General features: G+C 30.9%; 1 protein-coding gene across 5 annotated transcripts in view; it reads left to right on the top strand.

Moving 5' to 3' along the window:
- The first annotated feature begins 4,998 nt into the window (after positions 1–4,998).
- LOC134681246 (acyl-CoA dehydrogenase family member 11-like) overlaps positions 4,999–25,306 on the top strand; it is a 533,340-nt gene continuing 513,032 nt past the window's right edge. For all 5 annotated transcript variants that reach the window (XM_063540785.1, XM_063540783.1, XM_063540787.1 and 2 more), the window contains exons 1-4: positions 4,999–5,269; positions 6,872–7,104; positions 8,464–8,563; positions 8,987–9,107. In XM_063540785.1, coding sequence (XP_063396855.1) covers positions 5,030–5,269; positions 6,872–7,104; positions 8,464–8,563; positions 8,987–9,107 — 694 coding nt within the window. In that variant the 5' untranslated portion in view covers positions 4,999–5,029. The remainder of the gene's footprint in view (positions 5,270–6,871; positions 7,105–8,463; positions 8,564–8,986; positions 9,108–25,306) is intronic.

Genomic DNA, 25,306 nt, shown 5'->3' with positions numbered 1-25,306 from the left:
AACAAATTTATCTCGGGAAATGTTTTTTTTATATCTTGAAGTGTATCCTGTTAAAACATATTCATCTCTTTAAGTGTATCCTGTTTACACAAATTATATCCTGTTAAGACAAAAACGAGAGTCCTCTAATGGAAAAACATGTAGTTTAACTTTATTATTGTTACACACATAATTCTTATAGTAAATATGGCTTAATTGTCAAAGTATTACTTTTCATCTCACCTGAATATGAAATTCAAAGGGAATTATATACGATGCTTAGACGTCTAATGTAGTAAATCCTGTGTTAAACGCTGATCTTCTAGACATTTACCAATGATTTTAATTCTGCACTGTAAACTTAAATGTCACAACGCAGGTCTATTTCATTGGATTAGAAAATTAATGACCGTTGCAACATAGAAAGAAATCTCTACTGTAATAAACTGTTTTCTAAAATTCAATTATAAATGCTCTTACGTGTACAATTATTGATCGTTGGTATATTAGTCTCAGTAGAATTCGTTGTTGTATGTTTTTGTTTCGTTAAATTGATGTCAATTTCAAAATTGAAATAGATTCCGTATAGTTTCCATATATATTTACATCCCCGTTGTATTAAATCAATTTTTTGGATGAATGATAATTATCTAAATTGCAAGTGAGTTTGCTCCAACACACGCAAACTTCCGTGGATATTATATTGACTGATGATTCGACTGTTGACCATCAATAATTCCGAGAAACTCATCTAAATAAAGCAAAACTTTCAGTCTTCATCATATTGACAATACATTTTTGTAGATATCCAAAGGCAAATCCTATTGTCACAGATGTGCGGTATGTTGATGAATAATAGAGATGTGTAAAGTGACATTATCTATATTTAATTGCTATTAATTTAAAGTAAACATGACATATATTCCATTTCATTTCGGTAAGTTTTAAAATCAAAGGTTCTACGTTAGAATATTGAAGATTCTTCAAATTCTTATATCATTCTGAAGTTCTAGATGCAGTTGTATTTCCTATTGCTACCAATTCCAAATTATGATTAATCCACACATGTTTATATGTTCAGTAAAGCCTATATACGTATGGAATTGAATCCTTTTGCCACTCGCTTAGTTGACAATGCTTTTTGTTTTGTCAGGCAAGCTGCATTCAAATAAAAATGTCTCAACAACCTCGCCTGTAATTAACAAACAAACTCAATACATACAATTCCTTGTCATATTTCGGCATCACACCATATATACATTTATAAGTCGACAATGAATAAATTCTGCATCAAGCATATCCTTTTAAGATTATACATTGTTCTTACGAAGATCTTTACAAAGACACATAACAAAACGTTGTAATTTACAATATGACAATGTACGATGTCATCTTGAGGCTTCAACTTCGTGCTGTCTAATAGCTCCTTTTGATGTTTCTGATCGATTGTAAGAGACAGTTCTTATACAATTGATTTTTCTCTTTGTTTCTGTCTATTCTTCTTATCGATGTTAGGATATCTAATCTAAAATTAAAACTTATTTAGTATGTCACTGTTTATAAACATAGAGATCGAAAGCCGATAGGGAGTGACGAATTAACCATTTAACAACAGAGATTTTTTAATTGATCTTACAACTTAATAAATATTATTAGATGAGGGATTTTGTTCTGTAATTTGTTTCATTTGGGAAATAGCACATGGCCAATAACAAGTCTTTGATCAATATTTCTGGAAACGATATTATGTTCGTCTGTCAATCACAGCACTGGCAGACGATAGATCGTGATTGTAAATCAATTTCCATAATAATCTTTAGTCAATCGATTCCCAGATCGATGCTGATGGGGAAATTCCTCAACACAGACCATTCTTATTAAATTGCAAGCTACTTTTCGTTTTTTTATCGGATTTCAATTTCTTCGCGACTAAATGTAGAATAGCTAAAATGTAAGAGATAACTACATTTACGCCGGAATTAAAGTGGCATTTACAAATATTTCATCTTTTCACTCAATTTTTATGCATTTAAGTTTATACATTGAATTATATATGCGTTAATAAAAAAAATGCATCTTAATATATTTTAAATCCCCTTCAGTTTTCGTCGCTGTTTGTGATTAGTCTTTCAGTTACCAACGTTTTATGTACAAGTTTATATTGACGAAAAAGTGCTGACCGGCTTCGTTAGTACAGCTGATGGATTAGTTTTAGTACGACAGTTATAACATGGGTAGCAGGACAAGTGGTTAACTAAAATAATTTCGAAGACTTGTACTTTTAATTTAGTGAATGCACCTTACTGAAGGGACGACTTTAATTGATATACATCTAGTTCGGTATACTTCAACAACATAAGGAAATTTTTTTTTTGCCTTGCTTCAAATTGGTATTGAAAAAATCGTAAATATCATTGACATTCTTGAATCAAACATTTGCTAAAAGCTATAACTGATTTATAGAAATAGCAAAATTCAATCTGTGTCGAATCTATGGTCCGAGTAACATGCACCACTATTTTTCTTCTGCAAATTTCACAACACGATTTGTTTTATTTATCAGGAAAATATTATTTTAAAACACAACAGTACATGTAACGTCGGAAATAAGCGTTTTTAGGATGTTCGACGTTTTCAGAAGTTTGGACAAAATGTCTTTCGTTTTGTATTTTGTAATGTCATTCATTTTATTCATTTAAGACTTAAACATGTAGTTTATAATTAAAAAAAAAAGAATTCTGGACATTTTGTACTTTTCCTGTATCTAACTTTGATTGTGGTCAATTATAAATTACTTATTGAAATATCAGGTAAAAAAGCCTGCAATAGACAATAGCCTGAGATGCTCGATTAAGATTAGACTTTTTCCCATTTTATCAATATTTTCAACATGCAATATTGATTTTAACTGAAATTTAAGCCTTGAATCCGGAAACCCATGATGAATGCATGGAAACCATATACATGATATATTATACGACTCTTAGCCAAATTACCTGAACACATAAAAATTATATTTTCACAATCAAGTGTGGATTTCAATCAAAAGAGAAGTACAAATTTGACAATATCATCATCGCTGAAATTATAAAAATAGTGTAATACAGAACATAGTACAAACCGTCTTTAAAAAAGAAGATGTGGTATGATTGCCAATGTATATAAGTAAGTTTTTAATCGGCAATTGTTTACTGTAAAATACATAATATGCAATATATAAGTTTTTGCATGCGACTACAACAGACTAAATACAAAGACAGTATATACCATATACCGGTATAACATCAAAATAAGCAAAAAACATAAAATATGCTGTATATATAAAAAAAAAACATTACTAAGAAATTCTTAACTTTCTTAACTTTCTTAACTTTCTGAATGAAATTGAAAACATTTTATTATTAATGCGAAGATAATTGCATTGTCTGTATCACACCAACACAGTTTTAATATATTGTTTTGTTGTAAAGACAGGCATTAAACAGAGACAAAAGTATCTTTTCGATCGATATTCGTTTATTTTACATTGGTTGACTAATGACATGTAATACACTATATGTCTTTGGTTTCAACTTTGACCAAGCTGAATGATTTATGTTCTAAATATAACTGTATATAATTCCTTGGGATGACTTTTGGGTAAAAAATCTTCAAGAAAAAGGTTACTAACTGGAAGCAAAACAATGGTTTATACCTCTTTGACAAAATTTAAAGGAATATGCATTCATTTTAGATGTATTTTTATGTAAAGTTTTCAGGGTGGGGTTTTAGGTAATCAAGATTTTATAATACGAAAAAACGGATTCAAGTATACATTTCAAACATGAAGCAGATAAACTAACATATGGTTATTAAACAATATGAACCATTACTTTTTTCTATTGGAGATACTTTTTTTTTATATTTTTAGAATGCAAACTATGATTCGTATTGGTATTGATGTCAGATTAGACAAATGTAAAAGATTGTGGCTATAATTAAGTATATTCGTTCTAAATCATATTTAGTTATTAACCAGCAGCATTTATATTAAATTGCAAGTGTTAATTGTTTAGTGAATATATTGTATGAATTTTGTAATTTGTGTTCATTTATATATATCTGAATGCTCTTTATAGGCCTTTTGATTAGGAATAAAGATATTCTTATTTATTTGTCACTTGGGATTATACCGAACTCCAAGGAAAAAATCAATCAAAAAGTTCCCGGCTAATCAAATGACAAATCAAAAGCTTTTTAAACATATCAAGCGAATTCGGATAGGACCATGCCACTGTCATAATCCTGACATCATATATAAAGTATGGGTAGCAGCTGCAAGCTCTAAAATGTAGAATGATTCGGGAGATGTATATCCTATGTGCAGGTGGTGTAGGTATATTGCTAGCCTACTAAGGTTGGGGAACTTAATGATAATTTTGAAATTTAAAAACGTCTCGTTTATCATACGTTTTGGTACTAAAATGACCGCTTATGTCAAATTCGAGGTAAAATATACAATTTGGACAGAGACAGCCATGACTTATTTCTATGTTTGTAATTGTAAAACATGTATGTAACTATTCACTGATGCTATTATAGGGAATATTAATGGAACCCAATCAGAAAAGTTTGGATTGGTAATGAACATAACATCATCAATATATCTGAATGTGAACTTAAATGATATGGATTCTTTGATTATTTTTTTCAAGAGTCTGAAGATACCGACTCATATGAAGAAAAAAATGGTCAGCAAGAACAGGCTCACAGTTCATACCCATAAGAATGCGTGCTGGCATCTTGTTTGGCCTGAAAAATCTACACAATGGCTTCAAATTCAACAGACATGCTGATCCTGTGAATAACAAACTATTGCATAAAAATCATTTGTTGTTCTATCATATTTTCCTTTTTTGATAATTATTAACAAGTATTTGTTAGTTTTACTATAGAAATCCTAGCTATTACGACATGTGCAGTTTCTGGGTTCTGGCTCGGGATCAGCAGTATGAATATAGCAGTTAATTGTAAGGGAGGTAACTCAAAATGTAAATAAATAAAAGAGAAAATGCAGAACTTCTTGAAGAAGTTCCCAACACAACGTCAACGAACGACGAGAGTGACAAGAATTTTGACACGAACAGCTTACACAAAAGCAACTACATTAAATGATAATGAATTTGAATACACTGCTCCATTCTCTAGTGCTCGTTTAGGTCACTTTACACAGCCAAAACCTAAGTTGGGAAATTTTCTGAAACAGGACCAAACTTTGTTGAAAATTCTTCAGAAGAATATACCAAAACAGGTATAAGTTGTACTAGCACATATTTAAGGGAGCTACCATTTGAGTTTATAGGGGCAGAGTGGGCGTGGATAAAAAGGGTGATACAGGAGTAACCCAGTTTTGGGTAGGAAAAAAGGACTGGATAAGACACTTTGCAATAAAATAAAAAGCAGGATGACAATTTATGTAAAAAAAAAGTCAAGAGAAACTAACAGATTAAGGCATCACCATATAGATTGAAAAATAGAAAGGCAGGACAAATTACAAACTATAGTATAAAAAAGTGCAAGAGCAAATTTTTCATCCCAACCTAACCCCCTCCAAAATTTTTGTAATAATAATAAAATAAAATTGTAGCTTCCGAAGCTTTGCTGGCCAGTTTAGTTTTTGTAATAGATTTACAACTGGTGGCCACTATACTTTAAAGCATTAAATAAAATCTTCTCATAAGTAACATTGTCATAAATGCACGAAAAGCTGAAACAACTAGCACTGGGACCAGTTATTGCAACATATATTTTTTTTTGATGCTGCTTTAAATAAAAGTTTTCAGTGAAATTGGAAGAACTGAGTAGTTGTCCATAAATTTTTTAAAATGTCCATTTTAAAAAATTTCTGAATTATGTCCATTAGTCATGTTCATAATGTTCCGTAGCTAATAAAAATGCGTATGAATTTATCAAGTTGTTTGCAAAAACTACAATCATGATGATATAAAGAAAGATATATTAGTTAAAATGTGAAATTGTGTTATAAGTTAAACATCTTACAAGAATTATTGCCCTTGAAAGCATATTTTACCTCTTTTTAAATTTGTGCAGAAACCATAATCATGAGGGTATTCTTATCGTGATTTGTGAGGGGGGATAGGACCTTTATCAGGACTCCGGGATCGGGTGTTTTAAATTCAGAATTTCGCAATTGACCCTTTCGGGTCTGGATATTTCTTTATTTGAATTTCGGGACCACAGGATTTCATTTTTTAAGCCAGGGATTTAAGGATTTGGTGTTTTTAAGCCCAGAATTTCGGATCAGGACACCTCCTATCCCCCTCATTTGTCATAGGTCTCAAATAATTATCTTTATTTTTATTTTTGGAGGAGAAAAAAAAACTAATTTGGAAGCCAGGCGTTAAAAAAAACCAAAAGAATTAAAACATTTTGATTAATTAAAAGTTATATAAACCAGAATTTGAATTTTGAATTCAATCACATGCATGACATGCCTGTCAATGAAAATATAATTGTAATATTTTTGGTATAGTTATAGTACTTATTTTACATTTAACAGGCTATTATTTGAACTTGGAATTATTTTTAATTATGGAATTTGCTTGATTTCTTATTATTGATTTTTTTTAATAAATTCCATGTTTATTCTGTACTGAAATGTTCTGTGCTGTGCACAACACTTTCTATTACAAAGAAAATAGTATATTTTCAATATAATGTACTTTGCCGCACACAACACTATCTAACCAAAATACATTGTATGGAAAGTGTTATTAACCACTCAAAAGTTAAATACATAAATAAATTTTAAACACAAGATATTAAGCAAAGTCCATAATTAAACATAATTCCATGTTCAAATAATAGCCTGTTATTTATACTTTTTTTTTAGCATTACCAAACAGTAGAAGATGATCTACTCAGATTTAGTGAGAGGATTGCAATAGAAATTGATGACCTTGGTTTTCAATGTGAAAAAGAGAAACCATATGTACAGACATTTGATGCATGGGGTAACAGAGTAGATCAACTGGTCACCTGTGAAGCATGGAAGAAAATGCACAAAATTTCAGCAGAAGAAGGTCTTATTTCTTTAGGATATGAAAACCCAAAAGAAGAATGGCGGTTAGATTTTATGTATTTATTAAACATTTTGTGGTGTCAGTTCTAATACCATTATTCATGTTTGTGGTGTCAGTTCTAATACCATTATTCATGTTTGTGGTGTCAGTTCTAATACCATTATTCATGTTTGTGGTGTCAGTTCTAATACCATTATTCATTTTGTTCAATAACAGTTGCATCAGAATGGAATTAAAATTATTGTGTTTAAAATTTTGCCTCCATCAGTTAATGATTTGGTGGTTGCAAATACTTGTACAACAATAATTTACTAAGGTGTAGCCAGTACACTAACAATCAGCAACAAACATGACAAAGCCAATCATGAAAATGTAGAATACTGTTTTACATACATCATTGTACATGTGCTATCAAATTTTAAAGTTTCATTATCCCTTATTGTACAATTATTTAAAATTAAGGGGGCTCGCGGGTCTAAATCAACTTTTTTTCTAATATAGGATTTTGCTATTTTTTTCTATGATTAAACTTTATCTTATACCTACATGTAATAGAAAGATAAAATAAAAATATGGGGTCACTGTTCATTTAAGCTTACAAATGAAGCATACATTTTTGTAAATATCATTTTTTATGTTGAACTAATAGGAGAAATATTAGTAATATCAAAATAAAAAAGATCTTTAAAAATACAGAAACCACCTCTTAAATTTTACAATTATTTAGTTTATGTTTCGCTTGTTTTCAAACAATAGGTCACAGATGAGTTAAAAAGATATTTCAATTTAAACATAAAAAAAAATCCATTTTTGCACCAAAGGGAGATAATTTGGAGCTTTTTCAATGATATAAATAATCATTTTTAAAGTCATCTGTGGCCAAACCAAATTGATTTGTCTGGGTGATTTTTGTAACATGTTATAAAGTAATAACTAATAGTGTAATAAATAAAATTTGTAATGAAAAAACAAATGTTTAATTTTTTGCTGATATTTTTGTACCCGCGAGCCTCCTTAACAATAATATGTGAAACAATAGAGTAACACTGTAGTTTAATTTTAGACAGTACATGTATATCAATCATGTCACAAAATTACCATCTTTTGTTTTTAAGTGAGTCCTTGAAGAATTTTATTAGAAATAGCCTATTAGTGTATTGAAACACTTTTATTTAAGAATTGAATGCTTCTTTTTGTAACTTCATTGGGGTGTAAAAGCATTGACCGAAGTACATTTTGTATGAAGCGCGGAAGGGCTTCATTCTAAAAATATGCCCATGGTCAACGCTTTAACAACCCTATGAAGTTACAAAAAGAAGCATTCAATATTTATAATTACATTTTTTGCTAGGATCATGAAAACTATGGTGGAGTTAAATGATAACTGCAATTTGTTTTTCAGACGTTTACATCAGATGTCTAAGCTGTACATATTTGCCTCATCCTCTGGACTTTATAGTTGTCCATTGGCTATGACAGATGGCGCTGCAACAATTATAAGGGTAAGTACTTTTTACTTACATTAAGTTTCCAAATTGATCATGTTCTTGATTCACAGATTTGTGATTGAAGGGGTCATGATATAGATATTTAAATATATGGAAAACAATTAAAATTAAAAAAAATCACCATTTATTTTCTCTTTTCCTGCAATCTTTTCATTTGAGCATTAAGTTTTAAAGTGGAACAAATAAATTAGTTTTGCACCATAAACTTCTGTCTCTGAAGATAGTGGTGTGAGGTGGTCATGTCTTTTACTAATAAATGTTTAAGAGTAGAGAAAAACAAATAGCTGTATATATATTTGGTTTTACACTAGAATTGTTCTATTTTAGCAGACAAAATATATTGACTGTATATTACTGTAAGCCACAATTTATGTTTTTTATGCTTTCTCTGTATAATAATTTATGATATTTTTGTAGAGAATAGAAAATCCAACCAGTCAATTACTGAAGGCTTTTGAAAACTTAACTTCAAGAAATCCTGAAGAATTTTGGACATCTGGACAATGGATGACTGAAAAGAAAGGAGGATCCGATGTAGGTAAGGGGAGACAACTTTAGAGCAGACAGGAAAACCATACAAATTTCAGATGCCAAAAGTTGGATTTCCAGTTGCTTTGGATCTGAAAACTTATTAAGGTTATCCTGGTCATTAGGTTACACAGGGTTGATTACTAATCATTTAGAATTAAATATAGTAATACAAAATTTGCAAGATTAGAATATTAGAAATGCATAAAACTAAGGTTTTTTTTACTCATCTTCTCTTTTAAAAAAAGCATATGATTTGAGAACAGTCTTGACAAATAAAAAAAACCAAAAACAATAATCTTACTTTATAAAGAGAGATGATTTGGTAATATAAAAGATTTTTTTGCAAGAATGTCTACTTTTTCATGAGCAAGAAACAAATATGGTAACCAAATTTTGTTCTTTGCATCTTTAAGGACTTTATTAGAGCTTACTTAAAAAATATATTTTGAATCCTTATTTACTTATGATATATCCAGCCTCCAAAGTTGTTTAACCTCTAACATTCTATCTGTCTTGTAAAATTTGTGTTTTTGAATTTATTTACATGCTATAGAAGAGTCCTTCAAGTTCTGTTCAACAATTGTTTTTCATTCAGCTAGTGGTACAGAAACAGAAGCTGTGAAGCAGGATGATGGAAGTTACAGATTACATGGTTATAAATGGTTCTCCTCTGCAACAGACTCAGATATGGCGTTCACATTAGCTCGTGTAGTTGATAAACAGAACAATGTGATAGAAGTAGGTCTTAAATGTGTATTGTATTCTATGAGGATGACCATTTGCTTTACTTGAGAGGGGGGATTGGACTGAAAAATGACACCCTGAGTAGAGCTAAACGAATACTTGTAGGTGCAGACAGTGTAGGAATCTATGTTCTGCCCCACAAAATGCTAGATATAAGTATGTACAAAATATATAAAATGTAAATGGTAGTGCAAAACAAATTACATTTGAATATTGTATGTAGTCTGGAGCTGGAATATCAGTTAACTGCTGGTAGTCTATTGTTATTTATGTATTATTGTCATTTTGTTTATTTTCTTTGGTTACATCTTTGGACTTCTCTTGATCTGAATTTTAGTGTTTGTATTGTTATGTGTTTACTTTTCTACATTGACTAGAAGTATAGGGGGAGGGTTGAGATCTCATAAACTAGTATATATATATGTTTAGGAGCCAGCTGAAGGAGGCCTCCATGTGCGGGAATTTCTCGCTGCATTGAAGACCTGTTGGTGACCTACTGATGTTGTTTGTTCTATGGTCGGGTTGTTGTCCCTTTGACACATTCCCCATTTCCATTCTCAATTTTATTTACCTCTTATTTCACATGTGAATGTGACATTGTTTTTTTGAGTAAAGCATATTGTATTGAATTGCAATAAAAGTGATGTGGGGTAAACACTAATTAGTAGGTAAACAGACAGAAATCACAGGACAAAAAAGTCACAGGACATAAAGTCACAAATTTGGTAGGACAAAAAGTCACAAATAATCTGTTGACAATTGTTTGAATATGGACCATAATTTGCTATTGGGCTCCGTTTCCTATAACTATAGAAAAGTAATAAAATGTGAATTACTGTAAGAAAAGTTGTAACTACATCTAAAGATGCCATTATTTTTTATCAACATACAAGTGTATGCTACTCTTCCCTAGAAAAAAATTTAAAATATACGAATTTCAAAGATTCTACAACCGTATTTTTGTGTCGTTTCTCGCGTTACTTTTTGCTTCCAAAGAGCATAACGCTGACTGATTTATAGATAATCGTCACCGGCAAATTCGTAACTTTTGCTTTCAAATAACAAAGAACATCGACCAATAAGAATAGTGAGAAGAAAATGCAGAGAACTATAAGTATTTATGTAGCAGATGTAAGAACAGTGGCGTGATTTTTGTGTCCGATTTCGTAACGCAATTTTTAGATGATGTAATCTGCTTTGTTGTAATAGAATTCTTAAAAACAATATGCAAATATGAACTCTCGCGAGATGTTCAAACAGGTAAATCCGAGATGATTTACATTCTTGTTTTGATCTTCGTCATAATTAAGTAAGAAAATTACGTTGTCGTTATGCGTTACATTTCACACGAAACAGAAGTCCAGTTATTTATTAAAATTGTTTTTGTCCATAAGTTCTAACCATTTTCAGTCAAACATGAAACATGTGACTAACATGTGATAACGCCATTACGGCTGGATGTACGAAATACTAGGTCTAAACATTGTTTTTGTTTCCAACGGGATGTTAGCAAACATAATCTGTAGACTTGTTTCGTCTTGTTTAAACGAGGAAAATACAATTGTCAAAGAGATTGTGCCGGTGGTCTGTTATTTTTCCTATGTGCATAATGTTACATACGATCCTATGTGAAAATAAATGCCCAATGACTTGACAAAATCGATTTCAAATTTAACAGACGTTAGAACACACTTCGTTTCCCGATAATGACGTGTCCTTGGAAAATCAATCGAAATTTCATCTCTTATCATTGTACCAATGCTCGTTGGATTGATCTAACTTCAGCAGTAAATATTACTGGATATTTTAGGTGAATAAATATAATTTAATAAAAATTACATGTTAATATACCGTTACACTTGGAATGTACAAAGTTGGAATCTTTGTCACAGTTTTTAATTAATATTTTTTATTCATGTTCTGCAAACACTTATCAGAAACGCAATAAACTTGTCAAAGGAGAAGTAAACTTTTACCATGCATGACTTGAAAGGAAGTACTTTATTGATTTTAGCCCACTAAAGTAGGTTAAAATGTGGAAACCATGTAGATGGTGTACAGGTCACAAGTATCACATTGTGCCTATTTTAAAGATTTTAATTCCAAGTTTAAAGTTTTTTTCTTTACTGGATTTAAAGAATGTTACATTGCCAATGATTTGGAATAAATTGTATATAGCTGGAATATCAAAACCAAATATAAATACATTTTTTTGGCTTAAACATCAAGATACAACGATTATGGTATCCTGTATCAAGGAAGAAAATATGGAAAATTCTGAATAAATTGTACTAATTGTTTTCAAAACAAGCACATATTTAGGAGTTTTATAATACTGTTACATTTAAGATGGATTTTAAGAAAAAGTATACTGTTCAGATTATTTTAAGCAGATTTTGCAATAAAATAAAACTAAAAACTGCTTTCGGTTTCTTATGGTTTCCTGTCAGGTTTAAAAAAAACTTCAATATAACATTGAAAATAGATTTTAAATATTAACATGAAGCAAGTAACACTAGTAATGGTGTTTATTTATGCCTTTTGAATTATATTGTGCAAAATAAAGAAATTAAAGATTGGTTTCCTGTTTGGTTTCATGTCACGTGAATCAAAATGTATTAATTTTTTCTCGAAAAACTCAATTGTTCCATTCATACTATTCTAACACCAACACAACCCACAAAATAAAAGTTAAAATTTTAGAACTTATAAAAAAGGATACAAAAAGAAACCAAAGGCCAAATACAAAATTATAGTCCATATATAAGAGAAATACCTTGAAATATTTACTTTTTAATACATATATTCATATTCAAGTTTAGGAAATGTGTCATTATACTTGAAAAATGATAATTTATTTTGTTTTAATCATGCAAAAGAAAGATTTCTTGGCACCATGAGGTCATTTGAGTGTTAGAATACTTTGACATTTTGTTTTTTTAACAATTATTTGATCATCCTTGATATTTTTTTGATAAATTTTGTCCAAAAAATTGGTTTGTTTACAATAGTTCAAGGAAATACAAAAATATTTTTGTAGAAATTTGTGTTTTTATTTAAAGAAAATAATCAGAAAAAAATAATTGTGACTTTTTGTCCTGTGACTTTTTGTCCGTGACTTTTTGTCTGTGACTTTTTGTTCTGTGACTTTCTGTTCTACATTTGAATGAAACAGCAACTCAATGCCACAAAGCTCTAAAAGACATCTAGAGATCAAAATGAGGTAAATGTAATCAAATAGTGTCAAGCTTTACATAGTCTAAAGATATGAACAAATTTAACAGAGGCTATCAAAGATGTGCGGTTTAAACCAAATTAATTTTAAAACATTTTGTTGAATGATAAGAAGTATGAAGATATAAAATTAGACAACCATGCTTCAATTTACAAATTCTGAAATAAGCCAAATGTTAGGAAAAAATCAGCACTTATATCCTTGTTATAAACAAGGGAAAGGTATATGTATATGCGATTTATAAAAAAATGCTCATTGTTGAAGGATGAACAGTGACCTATAGCTGAATATGTGGTATGTGTTTTGCTCATCGCTGAAGGTCATACAGTGACCTATAGTCATTAATTAATATGTCATTTCAATTTTTGTGTAGTTTTCTCATTGGCAATAATACCACATCTTCTTTTTTATAAGAACAAACAGTTCATATATATTTATTGGATGTAAATTGATATATATTTTTTTCAACAGGGTACCAAAGGCCTATCATTATTTTATTTGGAAACTAAGAAAAATGATGGCAGTTTGAACAACATTCAAATAATTAAATTGAAGGACAAATTGGGAACTCGACAACTACCTACAGCTGAGCTATTATTGGATGGAACTTCAGCAGTAAGGGTAAGATATTTTACTGAAGAACTTTTAAATTTAGAATACAGAGATTATGGTAACATTAAATTGAAAAATTAGTTGAAAAACTAAATTGGGCCAGCATCTTAATCAGAACCTGTAGCACACTTTCAAAATACAAGTTAGTCTGCTATCAAAAAGGAGATGAAAACAGTTATACAGATGTTGTCGGCTGTTTTATTCATTTTCACTTTTCTTTGGTTTCCAACTAGTAACTTTTCTACTTATGAAATATGTTTCATTGACTAACACTCATAATTACCTGTTTGAGTGGAGATCATTGTAACTTATAAACCATATTTGACATAGGATAATTAGAAACACTTGCTGTAACAAAAAAACAATGAATATAAAACATTTTTGGAAAGCTAAGCAAAATTGACATACTTTTCTAAAGTAGTTTAGGTTAAATGGTTTAGTAAACAAAAGGGGAAAGGGGCAAAAGGGGGGGGGGGGTAATTCTTGGTTAAGGCAATTTGTCTGTACTGAAACTTATGTAAGCTTCAGTGATAAATGTTTTTAGAAGTCCTTCCCTAACCCCCTCCTATAATCAGCTTTTATCTCTACTGATGTTTTTCCTCTTGTGTATATATTTGACATTTTAGGTGTCAGAGTTAGGAAGAGGTGTAGCTGAGATTTCCAACATGTTAATAAAATTGAGAATGGAAATGGGGAATGTGTCAAAGAGACAACAACCCGACCAAATAAAAAACAACAGCAGAAGGTCACCAACAGGTCTTCAATGTAGCGAGAAAATCCCGCACCCGGAGGCCTCCTTCAGCTGGCCCCTAAACAAATATATACTAGTTCAGTGATAATGAACGCCATACTAATTTCCAAATTGTACACAAGAAACTAATATAAAAATAATACAAGACTAACAAAAGCCAGAGGCTCCTGACTTGGGACAGGCGCAAAAATGCGGCGGGGTTAAACATGTTTGTGAGATCTCAACCCTCCCCCTATACCTCTAACAATATCTAGGATACACACTGCACTCATGGCTATCTCTAATATGAGAAAGTGAGTTTATTACGAAAATGGTCGACTTTAATTTGAATATACACCAAGTTGAAAAGTGCCATTGAAGTATCATTATCAGATTAGAGATCAACTTGTTTCTTTTTGTTTTTGTGATAGGAGATAAATTATATTATAATTTTTTATCATTCATTGGTTATGATTTTGCTTATATTTTTGAGAACCTTGGAAGGCAGGCTTGTTTTATTTTAAAGCAGTTTATTTAGTACAATGCAATGAAAACTAAAAGTTTAAAAAAGATAGAAAACATCGTTTCTAAAATAAAAAGCTTTTATTTTTGGTCAATTGTTGATTTAAAATAAATTAACAAAGCGGTCTAACTTCTGGACTGAGTGATAAAAGTTAAGATTAAATTGTTATCAATCAATAGACATTCAATGGTATTTTCATACTTTGTGTAATATGCATGAACTCAAGTGAATAATAAGAAAATCATAGCAAAATTCAGTAATGAAGATATCCTCTTCAAAAGTCCTTAATAGTCCAAGTTCTCCTATTTTTGTGGAAAAAATAAAATAGTTATCAAACATGTCAAACTGATCATAATGACTGGAGTCAGATGGATCTTTAACATGTGGACACATTGTATATATGCAATTTTTTCTCCTAAGTTATTAGTATGTAAAATTTAAATCATTGCCATTTTTTGGTACAGGTGGAAAGAAAGATAGCCATGATAGCAGAATGTTTAAAAGCTACTGTTTGCCCTAATTAAAGAGATTGGGATATATTTTTTTAGTTTTTTTACAGATTTTTCTTTTCAGGTATTTGTGCTTCCAGATATAATTACCTTTTTTACATATCATACTGTATACAAACCTATATTTTTTCCTGTCTTTATTTTTATCCCACCAACTTTCAAGGATTTATTTTTGTGCTTTGATGATATCATACCAGAGAAGATCCACATTTGACTTATTGTAAGGATATTATTTCGGTTATTTTTATAGCTTGAAAGTTATAAATTGCTTGCAAAAAATTGTTGGTTTAATCCACTATAACAATAAGCTGCTATCTTGATAATATGACATATAAGATCACAATATTTTCACTAAGTTGATGTTGAACATGTTGAATATTCAGCAATCTAATTTAAATTAAATCTTTGCGCTCACTCATTTTTTATTCTTGACCACTGTGTGAGTGTTAATTTTATGTCTGAAGTTTAAAAAAAATATTAAAATCCTTCCATCCATTCAAAAGTCAGTTAATTTAAATCTTTGTTTATTTGTTTGACTGTTGCTTGCTTAATGATAAAATATTCAGCTTCTTTCAGCTTTACACTGCCTACAATAATGCCTTAAGGCCTAGTTAATTTATCAAGGGGAATTAGCGGTAGATTAACAATCCTGCATAATATTAAGATGCCAGATGATTGGCTTATTTATCTAGAGAGCACTAACTAAATATCTTAATTTGTTGGTATAGATAAAACCAAAAATTTAAATGTTTGACTAATTTACCAAAGGTTTGTATGCAGATTTTAACAAATTCATGAACTACAATTTACTTCAATCCACTAAAATTGGTATCCACAGAAAATAAATGAAATCAAAGTATATCATCAACAACAACCTCTGGTCAGTTTTTCGCAGTTTGTACTGCTCAATGTAATTTTTTCAATAGTAACATGATAGGCACTTTAAATCTTTCAACAATTTCAATATGCATGTAATGTGGGTATCATGCCCTTTGGACGCAGCTGTTTATTGAAGTTAATGTGCCACTTTATTTATAGGTTCATAAAATTGTAGGAAATCTTTGTTTGTTCACAGTTCTAACAAAAAAGGCCAAATGATATGCCTGTTGTCATTAAGTACTAATATATATCTTGGACATTTGTACTTTTTGTAGATTTCAGACCTAGGCAAAGGTGTGGCAGGAATTTCCAGTATGTTAACATTGACAAGAATACACAATGCTGTGGCTGCATGCTCAAGTATGAGAAAGTGAGTCTACATTTATTTCAGCTCACCTGGTCACAGAATCTTGGATCTGCCTAATTTTTTTTTAAATTTTTTTTGCTTATATAATTACCTTTATTGGTAATAGGAACATCCCTTTTGATGAAGTTATACACTATACATTCAGAAATTAATGTGTGCATTTATAAAAACAAATCCATTGGAAAAAAATGAGAGATCTAATTAATGACATTAGCCCACAATTTGATGAAGAAAAAAATCTGTTCTGAAATTATGAATGCACATTTTTATTAATGTGAACCTAATACATAACTGTACTTTTAATACAAATATTACAATTATTTTTGAATTTATTGTAAGCATGTTACATACCTGTACTGGGGAGGCAGTTTTAAGGAATTTTGAACAGATACTAGTAGGAAAGTTCTTTACCTAGTTGATATTTAATAAAAAACAGTGAAGGATTTTTTTGGTACCGTGTGCTTGAAGACATACACAAGGGCTCAAAAATATGGTCATAGCTTTTTAGATTGATATTTTAAAATGATGAGATATTTTATTGTGGCAGTTATATATGTACTGTATAGAGGTATATTTTCAGATTATTAATGTTATCTAAAGACTACAGTTTAAAGAGAGAAGCTTTTGGTAATCGACTGTACCATTATCCTCTACATGTACAGACACTGGCAAGATTGGAGGTAATTATTCTGTGGATGGTCTGTTTAATATTAGAATAATAAAATTGAGAATGGAAATGGGGAATGTGTCAAAGAGACAACAACCCGACCATAGAAAAAAACAACAGCAGAAGATCACCAGTAGGTCTTCAATGTAGCGAGAAACTCCTGCACCCGGAGGCGTCCTTCAGCTGGCCCCTAAACAAATATATACTAGTTTAGTGATAATGAACGCCATACTTATTTCCAAATTGTACACAAGAAACTAAACTTAAAATAATACAAGACTAACAAAGGCCAGAGGCTCCTGACTTGGGGCAGGCGCAAAAATTTGGCGGGGTTAAACATGTTTGTGAGATCTCAACCCTCCCCCTATACCTCTAACCAATGTAGAAAAGTAAACGCATAACAATACGCACATTAAAATTCAGTTCAAGAGAAGTCTGAGGCTGATGTCAGAAGATGTAACCAAATAAAATAAACAAAATGACAATAATACATAAATAACAACAGACTACTAGCAGTTAACTGATATGCCAGCTCTAGACTTCAATTAAACTGACTGAAAGATTATGATTTCATCATATGAACATCAGGTGCAATCCTTCCCGTGAGGGGTTTAGTATTATATCATCATAACATATATGAGAAAAACATAACCTGTGTAATGCCAACAACTTTTTTTTGAATAAATGTGTTTAGTTCTGACGCAAAGACCCTATAAGTGAATCAATGTTAACGCCAAAATATGCAATCTTTAATGGCCTGACAACGGTATCGTAACTATATCCCTTCTTAATAAGTCTATTCAAAGGTTTTGTTAGTTTCTGTGGTGAATACTGACACCTTTGTGCTTTATAAAGAATATTTCCATAAAAAATTGGATGTGAAATACCTGAATGTATAAGAAGTCTGCAAGTTGAACTATATTTACGAATGATGTCCTTATACCGATGATAAAATTTAGTAAAAGTTTTGATTAGTTTGTGATATCGAAAAACCCTGGTGTAATAATTTTTCAGTAATACATAAATTTCTTTGTTAAAATCTAAAACATTGTTACATATACGAGCGAATCATACAAGTTGAGATATATAAACACCGTAAGATGGTGACAAGGGAACATCACCATCTAAAAATGGATAATTAACGATAGGAATTGAAAAATCATCTCTTTTATCATAAATTTTAGTATTCAGCTTTCCGTTAGTGATATAGATATCAAGATCGAGGAAAGGGCAGTGGTCTTTGTTAGTATTAGCTTTATTTAAAGTAAGTTCAACAGGATAAATTTCATTAATATACATACTGAAGTCGTCATTATTGAGAGCCAAAATATCATCCAAATATCTAAAAGTATTATTAAATTTGTTTATCAGATGTTGTTTCGATGGGTCTTTGCTTATTTTTGTCATAAGTTGTAACGCATAACAATACAAAAACAGGTCCGCAATAAATGGTGCACAATTAGTCCCCATTGGAATTCCGATAACCTGACAATATACAGAATCCCCAAAGCGAACAAAAATGTTATCTAGTAAAAATTCAAGGGCATATATAGTATCAAAGCATGTCCAATTGACATAGTTTTTTGGTTTATTGCTACTAAAAAATGACCTAAAAGAGTTTGAACATATATATTCACATTCTGACTTTTTAAATGCCCATTTAATTAGGTGTGTGAATTTTTTCATAATGAGAATGTGAGGCAATGTGGTATACAGGGTAGAAAAATCAAAACTTTGAACAGATTCAAAATTACCAATATAAGCATGCAATTTATCAAGTACTTCCAACGAGTTCTTGACACTCCAAAAGTAATTAATTCCACTATTTTCGAAGGCCTTATTTGAACAATTTATTATCAGGTTTTTAATTGTACCGAGTGTCCTGGTAAGAAGAATAGACAACTTAGTAGTTGAACGAACAATTGCTTGAAGACGAAATAAATCTATATTTGTAAGGTGTTTTGTGTAGCTTTGGAAGCCAATACATAGTTGGGACTTTCATTGCATTTGGCTCTGCTTGTAAAGCTGCAGCTAAAAGTTTGTTTGTTACAGATGTCGTTTTCTGAAAATAGAGTCAGTTGGAATGTTGGTGAATTGGTGATTTCTTTTTTCAGAACCTCAATGTAAAATTTACGTCAAACAATAATAATATTGTTAGCAGCTTTATCGGCCGGGACAAAAACAAATTCCTTTGATGATTCTTTTAGTTTATGTTTGATACGAGAAATAGGTTTATTGTGGTTACTGTTAATAGTAAAATATTCTTTAAAATGTTGAATAGTTACGTACATCAACTATCTTCATTACTGAATTAAAAAAAGAGTCCAAAGATTTTTTGTCAGCTTTTCCCAAAAATCATATTAAACATTATATCAAAGCCAAAAAATCGAAAGTAATTAACCATTCAATTTTTGAAAAGAAGATATGAAATATATATAGATAATTCAGTTGATCTGTAATATTCCATTTGTATGCCTCATATTTTATGTACTTTTTTACGACGCTAGAGAAAAAAATAAAGAGGAAACTTATCAATTGGCCACCAAAAGATCGATTTAAGTTGAGACGAGGTGGCGAGTGGTCTAGTGCATACTGCAAGGCAATTTGATGCCACAATGTCTCAGTAGAAAGAGTTAAATATTGTGGAGGATCTAACATTGTTTGGCTGTTATTTAGACGAATTATATATATAGAATGTGTTTTTAGCCTTGTATCACCATCACTCATGGTGACCAGATGAATAAAATCTGTATTAGAGTTGTCACTGGTTCAGATGCACTTATATGTATTACAATGAATAAAAATACACACAAAAACAAGAATCAACATACATTCTTCAACAGTAAACAAATGTCTGTGCAATTTGTTGCACTTTGACTATAGTAGGGAATATAGAAGTCTGCATGAAACAGATCATATATTTTCCTATAAGATTTTTGTTTGTTTTTTGAAATTTAAATTAGTAAAGAAAAGAAAGAATTTTAAACATTTCAATACTTTTGCATCATTACTTTCATTCATTCACCAGAAATTATTTTCCCTTTCTCTCTATAAATTTGGATTATAGTAGTTAACAGATGGTTTAGATAAACATTTTATTAACAGACTGAAGTGAGAGCTGCCACCTTATTTGTTTTCCAAGCTGTGTTACTATTAAGTAAACAAGAGAGTGGTAAAGCAACTGAAGATGAATTGCACTTACTAAGATTACTCACACCTCTTATCAAATTATACACAGGTAAACAGGTATGTTACAGGTTAACCTAACACTTACTTAGATTACTCACTCCTATTAAGATGTCATACCACCAATCAAAAGTTCCTATCTGTTCAACCAAATTTTGCAATATTCACAGCTTTCTAGATATTTTACCTTAAGTTTAACTTCATAGAAACCAGGTATATTCTGAATCGTACATGTATCAGCTTTCTACATGCCAATTTTCAACAGATGTTTGAAATCATATAAAAAAGAAAAGGTCTTCCAAATAAAAATAACTCCTGGTTTTCTGGAAATCTTAAATTAGTATACTATGGAGTGCATTAATCCTCAATTTTGAACACAAACTCATAAACAAGTAAATTTTAGCTCAAAATGGTCTTAATATATTCCCTTTCACCAAAAGTTTCATTTCTGCCAATTTGTTGGTCAGTTTAAGTAAACAATGACATCAAATGCACTATTTTTCAGATACGTTCTAAATTGGAGGGAGTTATTGGTGGTTTGACACCTTAAGGTGCAAGAAACTTATTTCTGTTCTAAAAATATAAATGATGTCATTGTTAAAGTCATCTTTAAAAATAGGAGTTATCTTCCTTTGTATAGAACAACCAATGCAATATTTAATTTTACTTCTCCCTGTTATATTGAAGCAATCTTTACCCTCAGTGCTTAAAAGCACCTTGATTGATGAAGATGAGGTCTAATCAAATTAAATCTTGTTCACATGTTCCCTTTGATATGATCTTTCTAATTTTAATGCCAAATTAGAGATTTTACCCCATTTTCTAAGTCCACTAAACATAGAAAATGATAGTGTCGATAGGGCATCCATGTTTTAAAGACACGTTCTTGTTGAAAGTGTTGTAATCAGGTGACAAAAAAATACTGTTGTATTAGGAAAGGCCTGTCTGCTTTAAACTAAAAAAAAAGTAAGTTATCCTTCACTAATTGTTAGCTCACCTGGCTCAAAGGGACACATTCTCCATTTATTTATTTCAAGCATCACTTATGATTCTGAAGACATAACACTCATCTGAAAAACTTATGTCACTGTACAGTGATATTGTTCGCTTTAAATTAGTGGAAAATAAAGTCTTTTTGTCTTGGAGAAGAATCCCAATTTGAAAAAAAATGGCTTAAAATTATTCCCAAAAAGGCAACTTTTTTCCCAAACAGTGCAGTCTCTGTAGTAATTGTTGTCAAGCCTGCAACTTTTGTTGCAGAAAGCTTGACATAGGGATAATGATCCGTCGGCGGCAGTGGTGGTTATGGCGGCGGCGGCGGCGGTGTTAGCTCACTTCTTGAAAGGTTTATATTTTAGAAGGTGAAAGACCTGGATGCTTCATACGTGTACAAGTTGCAATTTTGTACAGGTTATAACATGTACAAAAATATTGTACATGTTATATTTGTACAATGCCAAAATACAAGTTATAACATGTACAAAAGTACCTCGTACATGTTTTAACCTGTACAAAATTTAAAAATAATAATAAAGCAGAATATACATTCACGATTGAAATTTATAAATACTAAAGAATAATAATCAAATGCAAAAGAAGGTGCATTATTTACAGCATGCATAAAATACTACATTTTCATATATTTTAGAAACAAGTTTTTTTTACTTGTTGCTACAAGACAGAGACATGTGGCACCTTTGAGTTGCACAAAACTTTCATTCTTCTACATTTACACCTACCAGACTTACAACTGCCTTTCTTACACTGGCAATGCACAAAACTTTGCCATCTACTTAATGATATGTTTTTCTTATCGGCAGGGCCCATATCAATGGACGGAATAGGAATGATAATGTTATCACCTTGGGAGAGAACAGTTAATCTTGTTTTTGAGTTTTTTGTCAAAGTATCAGCTTGTTCCTGCTGGCCAGAAAGGGACCTCTTTTGTGCATGCTTAATGTCAATATTTGACAAACCCTCACTAGTATTAACAGCAGAAATATCACCATCAGAAAGCGCACTCTTACGAGAAAGGGAACCAGTAGATGTCATGCTTATACTTGATCATACTCCCTCACCAACCATGTTAGCATCACTTCATTCAATTACTATTGTTTCTGTTTCTAACCCAATTGTTTGTTCATTGTAATGTTGTTTGCTGACTCATGACCATTCAATTCACCATCAGTTTCAGTGTTTGTGTCAGCAATAACGTCCGTCTCTGACATTGTTTTGTCAGTTTCAATTTCAGTGTCTGTATTATGTTCTGTCTCTGTAAAAGGGTCTTCACTATCAGTATTGTTGGATACAGAACTTGCTTCAAATATTGCTTCTAAGTCTTCTTCTGTTTGAATACCAGGTAATAAAATTGAGAATGAAAAAGAGTTTTAAGAATACTAAATAATGTTTATTGACTACATGTGTATTTTAAAAGTCTTAAGGTATTAAGTAATTATAAAAACTATTCATCTGGCCATTAACTGTATCAAAAAGGTTGGACACTAACATGAATGGACAATAACAAAACAGTGATGAAAATATTATTGAGGTTAATGGCATGTGTTGTTATAATAGAACCATATTTTTTATTTTAAAATTTTGTACAAGTAAAAACCATTTTTCAGCAATGTTTTGTACATGTTATAACCTGTATGAGGTACTTTTGTAAATGTTATAACTTGTATTTTTGCATTGTACAAATTATAACATGTACAAAATTTTTGTACATGTTATAACATGTACAAAATCGCAACTTGTACACGACATATAGATGTCTCATGATACGAAGTTTCCGTCAGTCACTTGTCCAATGTCCTTGACCTCATTTTCATGGTTCAGTGACCACTTGAAAAAAAAGTTCAGAATTTTTGTAATCTTGAATTCTCTCTTATTATAAGTAATAGGATAACTATATTTGGTATGTGCGTACCTTGCAATATCCTCGTGCCCGTCAGACAGTTTTCACTTGACCTCGACCTCATTTCATGGATCAGTGAACAAGGTTAAGTTTTGGTGGTCAAGTCCATATCTAAGATACTATAAGCAATAGGGCTAGTATATTTGGTGTATGGAAGGACTGTAAGGTGTACATGTCCAACTGGCAGGTGTCACCTGTGACCTGACCTTGACCTCATTTTCATGGTTCAGTGGTTATAGTTAAGTTTTTGTGTTTGGGTCTGTTTTTCTCATTCTTTATGCAATAGGTCTACTATATTTGTTGTATGGAATGATTGTAAGGTGTACATGTCTAGTGGGCAGATGTCATCTGACCTTGACCTCATTTTCATGGTTCAGTGGTCAAAGTGATTTTTTTAAGTTTTGATCTTTTTATCTAATATTATATGCCAAAAGGTCAACTATATTTGGTGTACTGAAATATATTATGATCTAAATGTCAGTCCCGTATGTTTTATTTGACCATGACCTCAATTTCACGGTTCATCGCACAGTGTTAAGTTTTTGTTTTTGGTCTATCTTTCTAAAACTTTACGTAATAGGTCAACTATATTTGTTGTATGGAAGTATTGTTAGCTGTACATGTCTGCCTGGCATGATTCATCTAAACTTGACCTTGGTCTTTGTTTAGCTATCTTGGTTAATGTTAGGTTTATGTGACAGTTGTAATAAAGCTTTATACTTAGGACTATCAACATAATATCAATGATTAGTAAAGAAGGCGAGACATTTCAGTGTGTGCACTCTTGTGCATGAATACAAACTGAAAAACACTCATTTAAACAATTTTCTTGCCTAAAATGACTATATGTGCACATTTGAGGGTCTTTTTATGTATCATCACTGACAAAATGGGGTCTTATTTTAAAGCAGGGTTTGACACTTGAAAATGGGTCTGTAAATTGAAGTTTCAGTCAAATTCATGGTTTATTATGAATTTCCCAATTTGATGAAAATGGCGCATATTTTCCCAATAAAAAAGGGTAGAGGTAGTTTTAAAAAAAGCTAACAAAATCACTGCACTGTACATTGACACATTATTCTGACTAGGGCTCAACCATTCTCTTACTTCTTAATGCTGCATGCATAGGGAAGAAGTAGCAAATACCAATTTTCAAATTGACAAACCCTGAAAATTGATGTAGTATTTGTTTATGATAGTTACTAGTCAAACTTCTTCATATTTTTTTTAGTAAACTACTTGTCATTTGATACAGATAATTTGCTATATAGAATAAATGTACTAATTACATATCTAATACCAGAAGAAAGGTATGTCATCTATTCAACAATACTATTCCACATATATCTCAACTGTTGATTTATACATTTAATCCTCACATGCAAACAATCTGAATTTTCTTCTAATTGAATGTTTTTAATTATTTTGAATTTATTATTCATTTCAGGCTATGTCAGTAAGTTCAGAAGGTTTGGAAAGTTTTGGAGGTCAAGGTTATATAGAGGAGACTGGGTTACCAAATTTTCTTCGAGATGCTCAGGTAAAAATTTGGTTGATTTTTTTCTATAAGAATCTTATTTTGTGCTCATCTCAAAACAGAATGTTCAACAGATATAAACTGAAAAATATCAATACTGAATTCATTAACTGGTAAATAACTAGGGAAAAAACACCCTTTTAAATTCTTTTTTATATGCTGAGATGAAAACAAATGCTTTATCAGGCTAAAACCTTAAACTGTCTTATTTACCATGGAAAATCATATTTCTTTTTATCCATCCAGGTATTAACTATATGGGAAGGAACAACAAATATCCTGTCTTTAGATGTGTCATGT

Source organism: Mytilus trossulus, chromosome 8 (assembly GCF_036588685.1).
Source record: "Mytilus trossulus isolate FHL-02 chromosome 8, PNRI_Mtr1.1.1.hap1, whole genome shotgun sequence".
Taxonomy (NCBI): Eukaryota; Metazoa; Mollusca; class Bivalvia; order Mytilida; family Mytilidae; genus Mytilus; species Mytilus trossulus.
Note: the sequence above shows the minus strand (reverse complement) of the source record. Positions and strands in the feature narration are given on the sequence as shown.